Below are 21,427 nucleotides of genomic sequence, written 5' to 3'. Positions count from 1 at the left end.
CTATCAGAATGGAAGCCAAGAAAAGAGCATTTTGTATGTTTATTACCCAAAGAAAGAAATGTACCATTGGAAACTAGGGACAGGCTTTCAGATGGAAATAAGCATGCTATTATTTATCTGGTATCAACTTACTCAATAATGGTATGTTACAATATAAACATTCACACAAAATGTGAAATTTTGGCCATTATGTTTATATAGATTATCACCACATTGTAAAGAACTAGACAAGGCAGATGATAACAGTGTGGCTGAAAAACTATTTCTCAAGAGGCAGATTCCGTGAGCAAGTTGCTGCAGCAGTGGTTCTGGTATTTTAAAAAGTACATAACCAGTTACTAAGTTTGCTTTTTGTTCAGAAGCTCCATTTACAAAATTGTAGAACGTTGATGCAAAATGTGTGTCTAAAGCTCAATCCTCTTCACACATTTTATGCAATGGCAATCACATTTGCAACGACTTGTGGCAGAGCACGGCCAATCGTGACTTCTTGGTACATTTACCTATGTTATACAAGTAGTGGAAATCTAGTGTTTATTTGCATATGCGTGGCATGGTTTTAAATCTATGTATTTAAAACACAACGTAAAAGTGGCCCTGGGGCCCTCAGCTCTGAACTGAACTGCCCATGTGTTTTATGTTGCTATAAGCTTATGTTAGGAGGATCAGATGATAGGCTTACTTGTTTCACATAGAGGAGACCCTTGGTAGTCCAAAAGGATGACTTAGACTGCAATCTCATATACACCTGTAGGCAAGCTGCCTTAAACCTAGTGAAACTTACTGGCGAGTTAGACATCCTGTGCTATTAGGTTGAAAGCCAGAGCAAACTTTCTAGAGAGAAAGCCTCACACAGTTTAACAAGACCTATTTCTAAGTAAACATGCTTAGGATTGTCTTGGTTGAACTCTATCTACTCTGAAGGTCCCCACAAGTACAAAAACCATTGATGTAAGCAAACCACTCACACAACGTTTTTGCTGCATTGCGTTAATGGAAATATCCAAGAACTAAATAATCCTTGTCCAACAGAACCATCTATTTTTTGCTTTTCCTTCCAAAGGAAAAAAATATCTGTAATGATAGGAAACTAATCAAAATTAAGTGTTAATCAAACCAGTGTTGCTTTCAACCCACAGCCCCTTTATTGCATACTGCCTGAATCAACACTATTCTTACCTAGTGGAGTGGTGCAGGCTTCCCTTCCCAATACAAATTATGTGACTTGAGAACTGGATGCTCTATGCTGATGTCCAATCATGTAGTTCTCCCCTCTCATAAAGAACTGGGGCTGCTATTACTGCTGCTGGCTTTATCCATGTAAGCAACTGCTCAAACAACAGTCAACATTAGTGACCAGTGCAACATATGGCACAAGTGGAAAAAAAGACGATCCACTGTCTTGCAAGAGTTCCTGTGTCACATGTTGCACTGGTGGCTAATGTTGACCATTTTTTGAGCATTTACCTTGAATAGATTACCTCTAGGGCAAAAAAGGTATCTGCATTAATATTTTGCTATGACAAATTGATGAGTGCACAATGCCCCCCCTATTCTAATATATATAATTTATCTTAAAATAAAAACTTATTACTGCAGTTATTCTTTAAAACAATTTATTAAAGAATGACTAATGAAACTGATAGATCTACCTTATGAAAAAAGGGCAGTGATGTTAATAGTCATTACTTCTATAAAAATTCAATCTTCAAACCATAGGTTTAAAAAGGCCACAGTTCACACACTGAGAGAGAAATCCAAATACCGGAACATTTATAATACACCATGGCCATCACATAAAGCTTTTCCAAACAGCAATTTCCTTGGGGAGTTTCAGATACCAGCAACTTTGGTTTCAAGGTCCCATATTCAGAGGTTTTCATGATGGAGCCTGCAAGCTTTAGAGTATGCATGCCATGTAGGCTCAAAGCTACTTGGTGATACTAAAGCTGAATACAGTAAATACAACAGTACTATCATTCTGTGCAAAATCCTGTCCTCAATTCAGCAACCATGGAGGAAAAAGAATTTATCGTAATCAGCATAATCATAAGATAAACCTTTTCAGTCAAACATATTTCATTACAGTAGTTTATCTGATTCCAAAACTCCCTTCTTCTTAGATTTTGTAATTTTGTCATGAAATGCAAGACGTAAAAGGAGACATGCATTGTTAAAAGGAAGCCAGCATATATGGATGCTCTCAAGGGAAAGGAGTGTGTAGTGATCAGAAGTCCGTTTGGAGGGATATTTTCTGAGGACCAAAGTAGACGTCGTTTTAAATATGTGGTTGCTGTCCCTCCCCCACCCCTCTGTAATACCTAATAGAATTAATTTCATATCACGATGTCATAACATTCCTCTTTTCTCACTGTGATGTCATGACGTAAGTGTTGCCATACTAGAAGATCAGGAGGAGGGAGGAACTGAATAGATGACTGCTTTTTGGGGGAACAGCTGTTCGTTTAAAGTAGGGGAAGGTAGACTTTAGGCTTATGGGTCCTACTTTTTCACTAGAACCCTGAGGCCCACCAACTGGAGCTGGGTGCAAAATAGTGGCTGAGGAAGACATAGAATTCTTTTGAGCACAAGCTGAGCCTTGCAATTTGTTTTCAGTACCGGAATTGGACCTTGCACACAAATAATTTACACACAAACCCACTCCTGATTTCCCCCAACTTTTCTTGATTTCAGCAGCCTAATTTAGGAAGAAAAGGGGTTCTTTGTTGTCGCTATTGTAAAACCATTGAGTCAGAAGCCCTTGCTGATGTACTGCAAATTATCTACTGGTAGATCCCACTCTAACCTGCCCAACCCTGGTTTAGAGCAATGTCTACTTTGGCCCTGAAGATTCTAACCCACCAGACTCTAGAAAGCTGAATTCTGTGTCTCACTCCATGTGTGTAGTTATGTAGGTATCTGGGATTCCTGAGTCTATATACCCGAAATGAAAACTTTGCAATAATGGATTTAAATTATTTCATTATAATGCATAATTATATCTATGGGTTTTGTGATGTGACTTTAAAAAACAGCCCCAATACTTTGGAAACTGCTCAGCTTGGATACATATATCCTTTTAAGTTATATCTGTCCCTTTGCTTGAAGCTTATTTCCTTCCAGCCATGATCTTTAAATACTGTAGTGCATTGTGAGCAGCATCGTTGTGAGCATTGCCCCAGGAGATTCCAGTTCCATGGCAAACTGTGATTGGATTGGTTGAAAGTTCTGCAAGACACTGGAATTGTCCATTGACACTCAGTTCCTCTGAAATGACAAACACAGATGTTGATCAATGGAATCTTGTTATATATTAGAAAAAAGTAATTTTGCATATTCTTTTCCAAATATTGTGAACTAGCGAACAGTCCAAGCTTCACATAGGTGGGGCCATAGCTCAGTGTGATAGAGCACATGCTTGGCATCCAGAAGGTCCCAGGTTCAATCCCTGGCTTGTTCAGGTAGGGCAAAGAACGAAGCCTGCCCGAAACCCCAGAGAGCCACTGCCAGTCAGTGTTGACAATATTGGGCTAGATGGACCAATGGTCTGACTCAGGCCTTAGCTAGACCTAAGGTTTGTCCCGGGGTCGTCCCTGCCTGCTCCCGGGATATTCTGTGTGTCATTTACATGAACAGGGATGACCCTGGGATGATCCCGGGATAAACCTTAGGTCTAGCTAAGGCCTCAGTATAAGGCTGATTCCTATGTTCCTACGATGATAAAACAAAAGGCAGCAAGTAAACCCACAAAGCTGTCATGTTGGACACATTGTGCCTGCCCTGTCTATGTGAAGCCATGCCTGTCGGCACTTCTAGCCGTGGCCTCTGCCATGGGGCAGCCTCTTGAAGAGAGGTCTTCCCACTTCATTCCAGGGGCGGGGGTGCTCCACAGCAGGGGAGAGGGAACCGGCATATAACTGATCCTCGGCCAACTAAATAGCCCTTAGTTTGATACAGCGAAGCCTTCAAGCATACCTTCACAGCTGTCAGAGGGCTGGATATATTACACCCAACCTTTCCGAGAGCAAGTGCACCCACTGCCAGCCATAGGCACATCCCCTGCCAGGTGCACCCAACCCTTTAAGGGAGGGGCTTATCCACTCCATATAACTCAGGGGGTGGGCTGCCCCACAGCAGGCAGGAGAGGCAGGCATATAACTGTGTCCTTCACCCTGTTAATATGCCGTCTTCATATTTTATGGACTGAAAAGGTATGTGCTGGTTACGGAAGTCTGCCTCTAGTGGCTGAAGATGTACTGCAAGCTTCAACCAGATGGGACACGCTGGACGCATTTGAATTAATTAAAATTAATTGATGTGTTTTAAGATCATAATCCCGAGGTGTACACTCATTGGATCCCCTTAGTATGCATACTAAGTTTCTGTATGCCGCCCTGAGATCTTAATGATATAGGGCGGAATACAAATGTTTTAAATAAATAATGAATGAATAAGTTTCAGGTGTTTAGGTTTCACAGACTTGGTGCTATGGTGGTGACAGACGTACGGATGCACATCCTCTTTTATTATAACAGATGTCGGCAACTAGACTGAATTAGTTATACTTAATTTGCATTTAAATCTATGGGACTTAAGTCATGACTGACTTGGTTACAATGGGACCTACGTGCAATTAACTTAGGCGGCAATCCTATACACCAGAACATAAGGCCCATTGTACTTAGTGGGTCTTGCTTCTGAGTAGACTTGCATAGGATTGCACAGTTAGTCTGTATCCAACCCAGGATTTATATAGATTTTATAATTCTGCATACAAGTGAATATAGGGATTAGAACAGTTCTATGACATTTATTTATTGGGGGGGGGGGGAGTGTCTTTAAATTCTTGTTCAGTAACTATTTTGTCAAAGCACTATATAAAAACAGCAGGTTGAGCATAATATCCCTGAAAACCAAGCATGCTGTAATCCTGCAGTATCATTCTCTTTTCTATACCTATTGCATCTTTTAACCAATTTAATGTTCAGAAAGCTGGTTCTCTCATTGCTCTTAACACTAAATTCATGCTAAAGATCGAAGAGAAGGATAATTCCATAATTCCCACTTTTTTGGCACACTTAATCTGAAACCACTGGTTCTCTTCAGCCAGCGTTGGGGAAAAACATACCGAGGAAGAGGAAGTATCTCACGCACCGCAACAGTTCTTACCTATATTCAAATATGTTGTATTAAAACCTTGCTCTTCTGCAATTTCTCCAAGAAGCTGGACATAATCTGTATTGGGAATACTGAGGGGACTTCTCTTCAGCAAAGCAATTTTTTCTCCATTAGAGTTCCTTAAGGTATCCCATGTACACCTCAAATTATGACTCTGTTCATTTCCCTGAAACAAATTAAGAGGCTTTAGATTTCATCTTTTTTTGTAATTAGGAAGTTATCCAACACCTCTGAGGCAGTGTCAACAGTCTCCTCTACTCCTGTTCCCTTCCCCACACCTTGATAATCTATTAGGAAGATACCAAGCTATCATGTCACACCAGGCTCCATCCAGTTTAATGACCCTCCCTTGCTTATATTTCTCTCTTATAATTGTGTATCAGCTAGTTGGCATTCAGCCAATAAGTTTTTTTCTTTACTCAAAAATGAATATTCTCAAAATCTTTAGAATGAACCTTCCTCTTCTCCTGCTTTATTCAATGTTAAGAAGTGGCTACGATCTGGCCAAATTCAGCCTAAGAACAAAAGAAGAGCCCTGCTGGATCAGACCAAGGGTCCATCACATCCAGCACTCTGTTCGCACAGTGGCCAACCAGCTGTCGACCAGGGACCCACAAGCAGGACATGAGTGCAACAGCACCCTCCCACCCATGTTCCCCAGAAACTGGTGTATACAGGGTTATCGCCTCTGATACTGGAGGTAGCACATAGCCATTAGGCTAGTAGCCATTGATGGCCTCCTCCTCCTCCAGGAATGTATCCAACCCCCTTTTAAAGCCATCCAAATTGGTGACCACCACTACATCTTGTGGTAGTGGATTCCATAGTTTAACTATGTGCTGTGTGAAGAAGTCCTTCTTTTTATCTGTCCTGAATCTCCCAGCCTGCAGAAGGTTGCTATCTGGCACACCAGTAATCAGTGGAACTCCCTCTCTCTCCCTTTGCTGTTGCCTGGGGAAGCAGGGAGAAATGGGAAGCCCAGAGACAATTTGAAAGTAATAATGCTCTATGTTATCACTTCCAGATAATAGTGGAATGGGGCAAGGAAAGAGGCTCTTTTAGGGTGAGCGCGGGATGTAGCAGCAACAAAGGTATTCCAGTAGATTGATGGACTCTATTGAGGAAGTGGACAGATGCTCCAAAGAGGCATTTCCAGGAACATGTCTGCAAGAAAATGTAGAGCAAATCTAAAGCCTGGTTTATAAAGCACACAGGCCACAGGTAAAACAATTACTTGTATAGGCATTCCACATGTTTCTAATCCTCTTTAAGTGCGCTTTCCACATGTGCTGGCCTCTAAGCTTCCCTGCAGAGCACCTGCCTGGTTCATCAATGGCCGGCGTGTTAAATGATTTGCGCTTGAACGAATGCAGATGGGGAAGGGCTTTTCCCATGGCCTGTGTCCTGTATAATGTGTAGCTGCTAGCCTAGTAAAGGTCTACAAGTACTGTGTGAGCACAGGGCTACTCTTGGGGAAGCACTCAAAGTCCCATTTCCAGAAAGCAAACAATCCCCCACTGCTACTAGGACAGTTTGGTGCTCCCTTAACTCCAGGATTTTGAAGTGTCAGTTATCACCCAAAAACCTCTTATACCCTTCAGAGAAGTAATAGTAAAGCAGCACAAAGTGATGGCTGTGAGGCATTTTATTAGTAGACAACCTGCATCTTGGTTTTTGTGAAAATGACTGACACCAAACTTCCTCCACCACCACTGTAAATAGAGTAGCCAAATGCAAAAAATAATAATAGCAGGGCTAATGCACCTTCTTGCTTGCCATGCAAACAAAATCCACTGAAATTCCTTCTTCTACACAACTATCCAAGTCGCAGGAGGCCGGTCCTATTTTGCATCTGGCCACCCTAACTGGAAAGCAGATTTCTGCACTGATAAGAGAGTGGATGGCTGGAATTTCTTTCTATAAACCTTATCACAATTCTTTGGTGAGGAAATCCGTCTTCTTCTAGCTTTTAGAGGAGAAAGTGGTTGTTAGGCAACTGGAGAAGTATGGCATCAATGTATTGGAACATATGTTAGATGTCAAAAGCACAGGTGTAGCCCAATTCAGTGCTTGATTACTCAAAACTAAGTAACATGATATTCAATGAAACATATTTCCAAATAATTGCACATAAGACTGCATCCTATGTGAAAAGCCAGGCCTGGGGATGGGAGAACTTGTTGACTACATGAAGGAAAATGGGAGGTGACGTGTAAATGTTGAGCCAGTGAGGACACAAGATCAACCTTCTCTATGTATGTTCACTGTAAGGGAGGTATAAATGAAAATGAATAAAAATAGTTTTGTTATGTTTGATGAATAACTAAGCAGTTTCCAAGAAATGTAATTAATTACTTACTAAAGAAATAGAAATACAATCTCCAGAAAAATTGTGGAATTTATCAAGTAATTTCTCAGCAGCATTTCGCTTGGCTAATCTTTTAGAAGTTCCCATCCCTGCATAATGAAACAAGAGCAAGAATTACTGAAATAAACAGAAAACTTAAATTGGGATTGCATTCATACAAAAGCAAAACATTCATATTGGGATACAATCCTACAAGGCAACTAAGCCTCATACGCTCAGTCTCCACATCTTCTACTCCAGTCACCAATTTGAAACTCTCCTTGTGTGAGCAGTACTGATTCCATTTTGAAACAACCCAAAACCCCACCTACAGACTGAGAGCATTCACAAAAGACCTGTAACCAATTCCTGATAGACTTCTTCAAATGCATTCCAAGTAACCATTTCCTGATAGACTTCTCCAAATGCATTCCCCAGAGACAAAAGTAGAGGTAAAACTAAGCAGAATATGAATGCTGGATAGCAAGAGTTATACCTGGTCATACTCATGCTAATGCAGCCCTGTTGCTGAACTCCAAGCTGCATCAAGTACAGCCATCATCCCAAATCACCCTCTTTTGTTCCCATAGCAAGCAGATCTTTAAAAATAAGATCATACAAAAACCCTCAAGTTAGAGGGAAGAAGGAGGCTAGCTCGCTCTCTCCCTTTTGAACCAAAATCACAGAGCATACTACAGATGCCAGGTTGCGAGAGCAAGCTGCCATGAGTGAGTGCTTTGCCTGGCTGTATTCTTTTCCTCTTCACCTAAGACCAAGAGTTGCAATGCTCCACAGTTCTGATCTACAGGAAAGGGCTGCAGCCCAAGGAAAAGTATACTGCTTTTAAAGATTCCCTCTCCTCTTTCCCCTGCTGTCTCTGTGTGTATGCTCTTAAGTCTCAAAAAGTCTATTTTTCAGTCTTGAAACTGCTTCTAAGCCTCTACTTGCTCAGCTAATTTCCCCAAAACTAGCTTGTGCTTTTGTATTTGTTTCAACCTCAATAAATGTGCCATTGTGGCGTTATCCCCTTCAGTGCTGTAAGTTTCTTGAGTAAGAATCACCTTGCTTAGCCACAGACGCTCTATTGCCAATGTCAAAAGATTCCTTATAAGTGGGTGTAAGTCTCATTGGAATGTGTGCAAGTTTGTACCCAGGTCTAATGAGAGCACATCACATAACAATGTTTTGTTCTGATTAACTTCCGCAATAAACAAAGATATCTAACTATTAATCTGTGTGGTTCACTCTAGCCATTGCCAGGACAGAGTTTGTCCCATAACACATGAAGAAGAATAAGGAGGCAGAGATATGGACGAGCATAAAGGGGAGAGATGGATGCTCAAGGCAGATCTGAAAGCAGGACCTAATTTGAACCAGGCTGACTAGAGGTCAAGATCTTGGCTTAGCAGGTGTTTCCCACGAAGTGCTCTAAGGCAGAATCTCAGTTGGGGGAAAGGGGCAGAAGAACCTGCTGCACTACTGATGGAAGGCTATACAGCAGGGATGAGGAAGGCGTGGCTGTCCTGATGTTCTTGGCCTGCAACCCCCATCACCCTCGCTACTGGCTTGGCCCGATGGGAGCTGGGAATCAAACAGCAGCTTTCTCTCTCTTAAGCTTGCGTAACTTGACCAAACAGCAAGGGAGGTCAAATTGGAATAAGGTAAGCATGCAAAGACTGCCGCTTCCCCATAATGGTCTGTTGCACTAGTTGGCCTGGTTCAGATGACATTCTGGGCTTTGTGGTTAGCTTAACCATGTTCAGCTGTGGTTAACGCTAACCACATGCGTAATGCTTGCAGACAACACTTTTAACCCTTTTGTGGTTAAGTTTTCCTTAGTGAGACTAACCACAATGTGGTTAACGGGGCAGATGGTTAGAGAAAATGTGTCAGACGACACCGTAAACCACGGTTAAGCATTCCGTTAACCATTTTGTGGTTAAGCAGCATGGTTTAGGGTGTTGTCTGAACGGGGTCTTTGTGTGCATGCTCTCTTGAGCCCTATGGGGATCGGCTGTGCATTTGCCCAGAGAAGTATTCTACTCTAAATGTTCTTATTACACATCCTAGTTTACAAATTTGCTAAAACAAAATAACACTAGTAGGTACAAATATTGCATATGTATGTGTATATGGCTTTATACAATTATTTATTTACTAAATTGACTCTTAAGTTAAAGAACCATCAAGGCAGCTTACAATTTTTTTTACATAAAACACAATCTTTCCGGCGCCAGGTTAAGACTTTCCTCTTTGCCCAGGCATATAGCGGCACATCTTAATTACCCACATGTTTAGTTTTTTAACGGTTTTTAATGCTTTATGTGTGTATGTTCTGTGTTTTAGAATTTTAAATTTTGTATACTCATTTTTATCTTAATTTTAGAATTTCTGTAAACCTCCCAGAGAGCCCTGGCTATGGGGGCGGTATATAAGTGTAATAAATAAAATAAATATAAAATAAAGGTGCATCAAAATACAAATATCAATAAACTGCTATGGATTATTAACCCTCTGGCTAAATTCAGGCTATGCTATATTTTATACTGGGGGAAAAAGGAAATAAAAAAAGAAATACCCACCTGTTTCCACAAATGTTTCTATTCTGCATGTCATGGTAAACTCTCTCTTATGAGGCGGCCCTGTCTCCTGTGCCAGTGAATACTCTGGAAGTCTCCAACCCTTCTGAATAGCCAGCTCCTAGAGAGAAAAGAAGACGAGTAGATGGTTGGTCAAACTGCAACAAAACAGTCACATATCCCTTTAGTAGCCACCAACACCACCAATGTGTGGTGTTGATTATTGCAGGAAGACTCTTTAGAACATATTTGTTAATCATAATTACTTTAAAAATGCCATGGTAACTTGCAAAGAAAAACGGATGGAGAAATATTTATACTTGGAAGCGGGATAAAAGAAATCAAAAATGCTGTGAGTTTCAGAACTACTGGCTTCGATTTTACGGCACACTTTTTTAGAAGCAATCTTGGTTGTTGTTTTTACTGGCTTTGCAAAATGACACACGTGCAGTATTTTAAGGATGCCAAATATGGTATAGGCAGTATTTTTATTCAGTGCCATCTATCAGAAATAACTAGCAGTTTTTATAATCATGAAATAGAATAATCAAGAACTTTATTCTTTTTTGGGTTGAAACCAAAATATGCCTCCCGCAGAAGGAAAAGCTCCTCCTGTCTACGTAAGGCTTCTGATCAAGTGGAGATATCTTGCTGGCAGAATGGAGCAAAAGTCAGTTTTTATTAATTCCTTCCTCCCCGTGCAGCCCTGAGAATCAACTCTGGAGGGTTGTGAGACCATCCAGAACAGACTGGGGGAAATGCCAGGGTCCCAACGGGAGGAGGGAACTACCTCCCCTGCCTTCTTTCTGCCAGACTTTTGGGTGAAACTCTGCTCAGGACCTGCTACCGCTGATAGAAGGAAATGCTAGATCCAACCCTATACTTCAAACAAGCAAACAAACAAATGCCTCTATGGTTTTGGGGGATTTACTCTTAAGTAGTTATTTTGTGAAGTATAACCAGCCATTTTAAAATAAGCTTATCTTGCAAGACTATTTTTCCATCAAGTCTCTGTCTGTTGGGGTAGGGGGGCATCCTTTCACAGAAAGGTGGGCTTCCATTTCTGATTCTTACACATAGGAAAGTAGATGTGAATAATGATATTCCTTTTAACAGGATTTCCCAATGTTTGATTTTGACCCTGTTCAGTCGACACACTAAGCTACGGTGGTTAAGCATTTTGAGTTAAACATTATGGCTTAGCGTGTTATGTGAACCATTCTTAACCATTCCTAACCTTAGCATGTTGTGTGAACTATTCATTAACCATTTGCTGCAAAGGGATTAGCGGCCTAACCATGGCTTACCGTGTTGTCTGAACAGGCCCACTAGGTCCCCTGGAGAAAGGCTGGAGTACATGAAGGAAGGAACCTGTAATTGCTTGGACTCCCCAAAGCAAAGCAACTCAAATGCGTTTTAAATGGAGCAGACACAGGCCGTTTCTACACCTGCCTTTTCCCCCCAGGATCGTCCCTGTGCATCCAAATGACACACAGGGGATCCCAGGAACAGGCAGGGACGATCCTTCCATTTTCCTGGGATAATCTTTAGGTGTAGAGAGGGCCGCAGACTGGGTTCAGGCAATCACCGGGGGGTGGGAGGGGGGGGAGAGGAGCCATCGTGGTTACCTGCACTGCAGCAGATTTTGGTGTGTCATGTGAACCTGACACACGGTGTGTCGGGAGTGGCTTCGTACCCACCCTACAATGCACAATGTGCAGTAGAGGTTGTAAGGTGCCAGGTTTGCACGATATGCCCTGCAGCAGGGTTGGGGGGAGAAACCATGATGGAATGGGGTGGGGTGATCTGGTCAAATTGCAGCCCACTGCTAGGCTCTGCTCTACAGGCAGCACACAATAGAGTCAGGTACCTTTACAAGAGGTTTCTTTAGCTCTACAGTCTGTGAGAAAACACTGCGGAGCTGTGAGTCATACTGTCTCTGCTCCAAGGCCAACACTAAAGAGAGAGATGAGGGGAGGTTCCACTTGAGCCTCCTGCAAGAGCTAAAAATGGCAGGCTCTCTTAGGAACAGAAGAAGAGCCCTGCTGGATCAGACCAAGGGTCCACCTAGTCCAGCATTCTGTTCAAAGAGTAGCCAACTAGCTGCCCACAGGAAAGCCACAAGCAAGACACGAGTGCAATTGCACCCTTCCACCCATGTTTTCCAGGAACTAGTGTACATACTGGAAGCAGCATATAGCCATCAGGACTATCCTATAGGAATTTGCCTAACCCTCTTTTATAGCGACCCAAACTGGTGGCCATCATTGTGTTGTGGTAGCAAATTCCGTACTTTAACTGTGCTGTGTGTAAAAGCTATATATACGTATCACAACAATCCATTCCGACCCTCAATAAATTGCACTGCTGCTTCAGTCAATTTTACAGCCCCATCTGCATTTCCCTAAATCGCCAACAACATTGGACTACACTGCAGAATTGTCATACACTACTCTCACACACCTCTTCTGCAAAATAAGAACAATACTGGGCTATTTTGCAGGACTTGTGTAATCCATGCTTTCTCAATCAAAGCCCTGCCTCCTGCAACACGGATGTAATAATGATGAACTTCTATCTGCCCAAGTTGTCAAGGTAATTCTTTAAATGTTTGTAATCTCAGAAAAAAATATTAACAAAAGCTTAAGTTAGAAAGATGACGGACTCCTGTCTTTGCTGTTACCTTTTGTTTTTGCTAGACACACTACTGTCCAAACCCAGCTACAGGATACTCCTGGATTTCTAATTTTTTTAAATGAGGCTGCAATTACTTCCTAACAAAAGGGTTAATATACCCAGATAGTGCATATAATAACCATTCCTCTGAATTCATGCATCAGCTAAAAACACTAAAAGGTGGAAGACAGCTAGTTTCTCACAAAATGAATAGCCAGAATATCAGCTTAACATTTTGCCTCATATCTTAGTTTCTACGAAGGCTAGAGACTTGCGAAAGAAAGAAAGAAAGAAAGAAAGAAAGAAAGAAAGAAAGAAAGAAAGAAATCTGGAGACTATGGCCCTTTCTACACCTAAGGGTTATCCCAGGAAAATGGAGGGATCGTCCCTGCCTGCTCCTGGGATCCCCTGTGTGTCATTTGCATGCACAGGGATGATCCCGGGACGATCCCTGGAAAAAAGGCAGGTGTAGAAACAGCCTTAGGCTCACCCCACCCCTCCTCAGAATGGAGCTACTTTGGTGTGGAGGAGCCTGGTTGTGCTGTTGCCTGCTAGAGTACCAGTTAAACACATTGGCATCCCATGTTCCCATGTTTAACTGACTGACCTGTCCTGTCCTGTCCTGAGCCTTGCCTGTGTGGCTGGAAACTGAAAGTAGAGATAGATGGGGCAGGCACAGCACGAGCAGCCAGTGTGCTGCTCTCAGACTGACGTCATCACTGGAACCGGGGGGGGGGGGGGGCATTCGCCCGCTCTTGCCCTTATGAGCAGATGGCCTTGGCTGCAACTGCAAGGGGAGGGGACCAAACACCCCTTCCATAAGAAGAGCCCTGCTGGATCAGGCCAAAGGTCCATCTAGTCCAGCACTCTGTTCACACAGTGGCCAACCAGCCATTGGCCAGGAATGAACAAGCAGGACATGGTGCAACAGCACCCTCCTGCCCATGTTCCCTAGCAACTGGTGCAATAGCTTCCCACACAGCTCTGTGGATCACTGTCGAGGATAAACCTGAGGGGGCTTCTAAGAACAGAGCACCTCACAAAGCCAGAATAGGACCCCAATGAAAACATTCCATTGCAGTGATGTGAGAACAAGGTTTGCTCTCAATGCTCAAGGCTCCATGGCCGAAGAAAAGCTTTTCATATTATCTATCACTGAGTAAGGGTTGCTGTTGACCAGCACACACAACCATGTGAATGAGAAATCCTGACCCATGTATCAAATGGTTTTCTCTCCTTTCTCTTCACCACACAATTTGTAATCACTATACTTGGCTTTATGTTGCTTACTCTACATTCTTTCCTGAGTGGTGACATGAACTGTCTTCTTCTTTCTCATTAATGCTACCTGTTCTCGGCTGCCTGTATTGCTGCTTTCTGTTGTCAGAAAATAAGAAGGAAAAAGAATTTTTGTACACATGGATCTATGTAATTTAGTATAAATATGTAATTCAGTATAAAACAACTTTAACCCCTAAAAGCAACAACAACAACAAGAAAATTGAAATGCCATTTTAACTTACCTGCAATGATCCTATAGGGTTGGCCTGATTCTGAGCTTGATTGAAAGGTTCAGGAATTAAGTGGTCTGGCATAGAAATACTAAAATGAACACAGTAAACTTAAAATTGGCAGTTCTAGAAATAATTTCAGGCATCATTCCACTAATAAATAAGGATCCAATCTCAAATGCCTACTAAATTCAAACATAAGATTACCCCACAGATGTAGAAACTACCTCAGTCTAAAAGACCTCTAAAGTGGAGATAGCTTAGGGTGCAATCCTATGCACATTTAGACCGAAAAAAGTGTTACAACTCCCAACATTCCCCAGTCAGCATGACTATGGCTGGCTGGGGGATGCTGGGAGTTGTAGGACATTTTTCTGTCTAAACATGCATAGGATGGCTTTCTTACATGCTTTTCCAATTCAGTGTGACTACAAATGTATATCCAGAGGGTTTCTCCTCTTTCTCCCTACATTGGTAGTTTCCTGTGGTGCCTCGGAGATTACTTTTGAAACTCAAGGAGTTTCTCAAGATTTTCAAAAGCAGCATGGAAGGAGTGGCATCTATTGTAACCATAGTTATTTGAAAATTGTAAATTACTGTTATTTGCCATCGATCAAGACAGAAAACGACAAAAATATTCTTTCTCAAGAATACTAATGAAATGTAGTACAAGGTGGCTATGTTTATACTGAAAATAGTTACATGCATCCTCACTAAATAAAATGAAACTAACATAATTTGTTGGCAGGGTCTAAGGGTTAACTTTAGATTCTAAGGGCACAATCCTATGCATGATTAGACAGAAAAAAAATCCTACAACTGCAGAATACTGGGAGTTGTAGGAGTTTCTCCTGTCTAAATACTCATAGGATTGCACCCTACGCCTAATTTATTTGTGATAATGCTACTGGGATAGAAACACAGGTAGTTAAACAAACAGAGAAACTTCCATACTCATAGGTATTTCAATGCATAATAAAATTTCCACCCAGTCAAAACTCGCATAGAGTTTCGTGAAAAGTCAAAGAAATTGCCACATGGTACGAAAGTCCTGGTAGTTCCTGTTCAGCAATAACTCTAGTCCTGTACAGACTTTTAGCCACTCATGTGAAGGCTAAAAGTGGGAAGGGGGCGTGGGCATGCATGCAAGCCCCGCCCTTCCCATGTCCTAGTCCTGGACCTTCCTGCATTGAAGGGGAAGGTCTGAAGGGCGCCCCTGCTCATGTTTGCTTGAGCACCCTGCACAATTTGGATTCTTCAAAAAGGGGACTTAGGCAGGGGGGGGATGAGGACACTGGGGCAGGGCTTGTACACCCACCCACGTCTCTTTCTCTTTTAGTCCTCCCATGAGCAGACTGAATGCCTGCACAGGGCTGTTGTGTGACCGTGATCAAAACCAAACTCACCAGATATTAGAATTGCCTTTCAAAATGTTCAGTGCAGCTTCTGCAGCTCTATGTTTTGCAACTTTCTTGCTGGGACCCTCTCCTAAATTGATAAAAAAGGGGGAAAAAATGTGTATGGATTTTTAATGGCTGAATAAGAGTTACAGGGGGATTGGATCAGGGGAGACTGCACTTTGGTATTAGGTTGTGTGAGAGGGATGAATGGGCTCGAAGGCTAGAACTGGGAAAAAGAAATTTGGATTCTAAGGTTAGGATAGGGGGCGGAAGATCAGAATGAAGGAGGAAAAGGATAAGTCCCAGTTTTAGGACAGAGGGAAAAAGGGGGGATGTAGGTAAGAGTATTTGGACTTTGGGATTAGGCTGGAGAAAAAAAGCAAGAATGGTTATGTTAGGATCTCGGAGAGGGAGCTTTGGACTATGGAGTTAGGCTCATGGGGAGGCTAAAAAGGAGGAGGGAGGCAAAAACTAGGTTCGGATGACACGATTACCAACGGTGGATTAAATAGTCAACGGCAAGCTAAATAATCAAAGATCAGATTGTGTCATCAGGACTTTTTCACACCATGGCTTGCTATTCAGCCCAAATAACCAACGCAAATAGCCAACACTGTGCAGAGTTGATTATTTGAACCAACGTTGGTTATCATGTCGTGCTTCGGGCACTGTTGACTATTTCGTTGCACACAGTTGGTTATTTTCAGCGACTACAGAGTCCCCTGGCAAGATTGATCAAAGCGGCAGCTGCCGTTCTAGTCCAGCCGGCAGAACTCACAATGGCTGATGGGATACCAGTGGAAGGACTGAAGGGGTGGAGAGGGAGCAGGGAATGTGTCAATCAAATACACCATTGACTAATAGTCAACTCGATGCTGCCCTTAACCCACACCACAGTTGATTATAATCATGTCGGGTGGGGAGTACCCCCTAGATAATCAACTGTGAAGTTGACTATTAACCCACCGTTGACTATTGTGTTGTCCGAATGCAGCCAAACATTTGGATTCTGAGATTAGGAGAGAAGAGAACAGAAGGACTTAGATACATGAGGAAGTATGCTCATCTATTCCATAGCTGCTGCTTGGGAGAAGGTCTCTCTAGCAAGGGAGTAGATGAGCTCTCATTAAAGGAAGGGGAAAGAACTGGGCTAAAAATGTGCTCTTCCTCCAAGTCAAATCCTCCCTAAGAGCCTTTAAATGGCAAAGAGATTGCTCTCCTTGCAGATTAAAGAAGCTTGTTGGAGAACTGGCCTTGGAGGACACAAACACTTCGAGACCAATTCCCTCTTCCACTCTAGCACACTTCCTCCAAGCCCAATTCACCACCACCACTAACAAGATCCTTTAAATTCCATTGTCCCCCTGACAGATTATAAGGGACCATCACAATTCCCCACAAGCACTCACATTTAAGCCCACTTGCTTTCCTTCATTCCAACTTGATGGGGTGTATTTTCCTGCATACTACTGGGGAGGGGAGGGGTTCTCCCCACTGGCAGTGACCCAATTCTGCCCTCTAAGCTAACATTTTGGTGCCCAACACAAACTCATTCAACCCAAATTACTATAAAAATGAGTGATAAGCTAAACAAATAAACAAACTCATTATTTCAAATATTAAACATACATTACATGCAGTTAAGAAATCAAAGGTATAAATCATATTAGAATCCCCAGTTGTTACAAACCTGTTGCAGTTATGTCACCTATGGTGACTTTATAGGTGAAGACTGGCATGTGTACTTGACCCTCAGATTTTTCAAATTCATACACAGGATTGAGGTTAGCCTTTGTACCATATTCATGTAATAGCTGGATTGGTGTTTTCCCTGGTTTGGCTGCAATAATTTCCTCCAAGCTGTTCATAAAGATATACAATAATTTAATGAATATTTGAGTAAGTTAGAATTAATAAGTGAAGGTTCCATTTTTTGCTTTTGAAGGTATCATGCTGTATTTTTCAGTCATGAAACTCAGTGAGTGGAATCCAGATAAAGTTAAAGATACTTCTGCGGTTGTACTTCAGCTCATAAGAATGAATAGCCATGGAAGAATTATACTGATAATATAAGCAGCAGAGATGTGAAGTTCATGCTTTGGATAGAACACCAGAAGCATGAAAAGAGAAAGCACGTTTTGCTTCCGCTGTGGTGCTTAGCTGTAAAGCCATCATTAAACTAATCTGACAATAGAGTAATGTTTGCATAGCAGGTTACAAAGAGAACTAGAAGTCACCAGATTTTAGGAGTGGCCTACCCACTTGCCTTGAATGACACCTTAATTTCATTTTTTAAAAAATTGCAGGCCTAAAACACAAAGCCCCAACCATTGCACACTTCTCTTGCTCATTCTCAGCTATAGCAAAATTTAGTGGGCCAAGGGCCAGAATTACACAAGATGTTGAAGCTCTGTCATTAGATTCCCGTCTTTACATTTTTGTAAAAAGCCTGGGGGAAGGGGAGAGAATCTGGGTAAAACTGTGGCAGTGGGAAATTTAACACTTTCCCCCAGATCATTTTCCTGGTGAAAATCCCCCCTTGAGAAATTGCTATTTCCTCCATAGGGAAAACCTACAGGTTCCCTCTCCCTGAAACCTGAGCGGTGGGTGGGTGACTTACTTTGATTGGGAAAACAGCCGAAGAGAAAGAATGAACCCAACCCTAATATTCTCTCTCCCATTGTGGCTTTCAGAAAAATTAACTAGGCAAGAGATATGATCACAGATCTCCAATGACTTGCCTGCTTCCTCACCTCACCCCACCCCCGCTCCCCCAGGGCTAACTGGCCTATAAAGAGAAGTCATTACGAATTCTCAGGTAGTGCAAAGATCAGGGCAGAACTGTGTATATGAAAAGTAATACTACTATGTAGTTGTACTGTACTGTTAACACAAAACACAGAAAGAGCGCCAGAAAAAGAACATTCTTCAAAGCACATAGCTGAGGCACATAGCTGAGGATTGTAAGTCCAAAAAAAGAAAGCTTCAGACACCGGAGAGGAAAATTTGCTTACGGGAAAAAAATAAAACTGGAAGAACTAGTTCGATAAGACAGAATGTCAGGCCCAGTGCTGAGTGTACTGTAGAAGCAAAGAGAATATAAATTTAACACTCAGATGTACAAATTCTTAAATGGACCGAAACTCTCAATGGACTCAAATATGGAAGAAGGTAGGAAGTAGTTGGTTCAGATTACTTAAAATCGGATGTTAACACTTCATGCATTGGGTGAAGTGGACATAAGGATAAATTTGTTTGCCTTTAAGGCTGCAACAGCCCACGGAGACCTCTCTGGGTATAAATATACAGTGCAATCCTATGCGTGTTTACTGGGAAGTAAATCCCACTGAGTTCAAAGGGACTTATTCCCAAACGCAGCAACAGGGAACTGGGGCGAGATTTTTCTTTTATTTATGGGTGGCACAGAACACCCAGGCATCTGGACCAGGATTATGAAGTGTAGCACACACCGCACACCTGTCTACTCGAAAGTAAACCCTACTGAGTTCAAGAGGACTCACTCCCTGGGCTACTACGGGGCTGCAGCACCCTGTCACGGCGACAGGCGCCTGAGAGGCGACTATCGCCATCTGACCCGCAGCCCTTCCTCCGCCCCGCAGCTTGCGAGCGGCGGTGGCTGCCGCGCGGCTCCGAACGCGGCGTGCGCGGATCGTTTATTACCCACAAGGCTCCACTCGCCCGCCCTCTTTCCGCGCGCCCCCCTCTCCAGCCCTCCCCCCTCGCGCGTCACCTGACGGTTTTTGGTTTCGCCACTGGGGAGTTTCGCTGCTCCGTGGCCGGGAATCCCTCTTGGGTCACAGCCTCGCAGGGGAGAGGCTGAGGCGGGCTGTTCCCGGCCGCCGCCTCCATCTCTTCCTGCCCGGGAAGCAGCATCCTTCTAGCACGGCCTCCTCTCGCGTGTCACGTGTGGTTCCGGGGGCCAGCTCGGGGCGGAGCCACTCACCGACCCAAGTCGCGCACCACCTGCCTCCGCACGGGGAGCCCAGCCCAACGGGCCCGGGGACCGCTCCGCTCGCTCGCCTTCTCCCTCCGGGCATGACGCGATGGGCCCAATGCCAGCCGCCCAGAGAGCGAGCGAGCGAGCCCTGAGAGGGCAAAGGCTGAAAGGAGCAGCTGCTGCCCTCTCAGCTCTCTCGCTTGTCCTCTGAAACGGGGCAGGATTAGGCCCACTGAGGGAAGTAGCAGGAAGCTGGTCCTCCAGCAAAGCCAGGCGCTGCCCTGTGAATAGGAGCGCTGTCATGAAACTCGTCTTCCCCGACCTGGTGCCTTGCAGATGTGTTGGACTGCAGCTCCTTTAGTCCAACACATCTGGAGAGCACCAGGTTAGGGAAGGCTTTAATAAACACATTCCACCACTATCCTCGAGTGTCCTTTATACACACACACACACACACACACCTTTTGGTTTCAATTATTTCACAAAGACTGCAATCGTACTTGGGGACAACGGTGCTTTCAGCCAAAGCTTTTATTATTCAGTCGTCCTGTCTGAAACACGGAATTTTATACGGGTCCAGACGACTGGGTGTTTCTAGACACAGGGCTCCTAGCGCTACCAATTAGTAGCTTTCTCACGGAAGAAGCACTGGGAAAACATGGGAGGAGTATCAGTGGAAGAAAAGTCTGGAAACACCCCACCACATACACACTAAAATTCCTAGGGTTTGATAAACACTATTTTGTTGTGGGAAAGCATAATATATATATTTTAAATAAAATAAAAAATTAGCATGTAACCATCTGCATACCCAGCTGGCCGCCCCTGCTGGGCCTCAGCATGCCCATGCTGATCTAGATGCTGAGCCAGGCCTGTTTGCACTGTCCTCATCACCTGTTGCTCTGGCAGGGTCCCTGGGCTGTGAGGCCCTTGTCTTTGGCCCCAAGGTCCAGTCCTAGCTGCACCACTGCTGCCAGTGGAAGGACATCACTAGCGGAATGAGCCTTCCATATTCTCTCTTCCTTGTATACCCTCCAACTTTGTTCCTAAGATTTGGAGGCATGTGGGCGGGGGACTGCAGAGAGGAGGACAGCACAAAAATCCCATTCCGCCAGTGGTATTCATGCATGCATTTACAACACATATATCACTCCACATCTAAACAGATTCCAGAACAGTATTTTGCTGGTAGAATAACAATTCTGGATCCAAGCCATCGTCTGTAAACACCTTCAAGCACCTTCAAACCTTCAGTGTTTTGTATAAATATAAAATATAAAGATTTAAAGACACAAAGAACAGAACTGTCTCTTCAGTACAATTATGAACAAACTATGCGAAATTAAAGTACTGATCCAAATGTAGATCAAAATGATGACCCGTGCGTCTGACATAAGACAAATTCTTCCCTTTTTTACAATGTTGTCAGTCCATTCCGAAGTCATATTTCATTTTTTAAGATAAAGCTTTTCAAAAACATGTAACAATCAGAAAGACAGCACAAAAGTAAAATTTAAAAGAAAACAACTAAATTGAAAAACACATCTATCTATATATCTATATATATCTTGCTCTGTAACTGCAAATTCGGAAAACTGCTTAATTACATTTCAGGGAAGCTCTGGGTGGTCACATTCCAGTGTTGGTTGAGGCCAAAGGGGCGGGGGGGGGGATTACAAAAAATGCTAGCATATTTTATCTTTGACCTCTTACTGCTAGTAAATAACTTTTAGCAGAGGCATTTCAACCCTTTAGAATTGGGAGAAATGCACAAAAGC

General features: G+C 43.0%; 1 protein-coding gene across 3 annotated transcripts; it reads right to left on the bottom strand.

Annotated features, from left to right (window-relative positions):
• Positions 1 to 1,599: 1,599 nt before the first annotated feature.
• On the bottom strand, positions 1,600 to 19,569 carry PRKRA (protein activator of interferon induced protein kinase EIF2AK2). Of its 3 annotated transcripts, none has more exons than XM_063116353.1 (8): positions 19,443 to 19,569; positions 17,382 to 17,551; positions 15,698 to 15,779; positions 14,304 to 14,382; positions 10,108 to 10,225; positions 7,538 to 7,635; positions 5,170 to 5,344; positions 1,600 to 3,267 (listed from the first exon to the last, which is right to left on the bottom strand). In XM_063116353.1, exons 1-8 carry the CDS (start codon positions 19,559 to 19,561, stop codon positions 3,110 to 3,112), a joined length of 999 nt encoding a protein of 332 aa, XP_062972423.1. In that variant the 5' UTR covers positions 19,562 to 19,569; the 3' UTR covers positions 1,600 to 3,109. The 3 variants fall into 3 exon arrangements, with proteins under 3 accessions (XP_062972423.1, XP_062972424.1, XP_062972426.1); XM_063116354.1 differs by having other exon boundaries at positions 10,108 to 10,222; XM_063116356.1 differs by lacking the exon at positions 15,698 to 15,779 and having other exon boundaries at positions 14,304 to 14,368.
• Between the last annotated feature and the right edge of the window lie 1,858 nt (positions 19,570 to 21,427).

This window comes from Elgaria multicarinata, chromosome 2 (assembly GCF_023053635.1).
Source record: "Elgaria multicarinata webbii isolate HBS135686 ecotype San Diego chromosome 2, rElgMul1.1.pri, whole genome shotgun sequence".
Taxonomy (NCBI): domain Eukaryota; kingdom Metazoa; phylum Chordata; class Lepidosauria; order Squamata; family Anguidae; genus Elgaria; species Elgaria multicarinata.
Note: the sequence above shows the minus strand (reverse complement) of the source record. Positions and strands in the feature narration are given on the sequence as shown.

Excerpts from the sequence above, each read along its gene's own strand:
- PRKRA (XM_063116353.1), bottom strand. The coding sequence starts at position 19,561 with ATGGAGGCGGCGGCCGGGAACAGCCCGCCTCAGCCTCTCCCCTGCGAG. Across the intron at positions 10,226-14,303 it reads ACCCTATAGGATCATTGCAG|GAGCTGGCTATTCAGAAGGG; the intron begins GTAAGTTAAAAT and ends TTTTCTCTCTAG. Across the intron at positions 5,345-7,537 it reads ATTGTATTTCTATTTCTTTA|GGAAATGAACAGAGTCATAA; the intron begins GTAAGTAATTAA and ends AATTTGTTTCAG.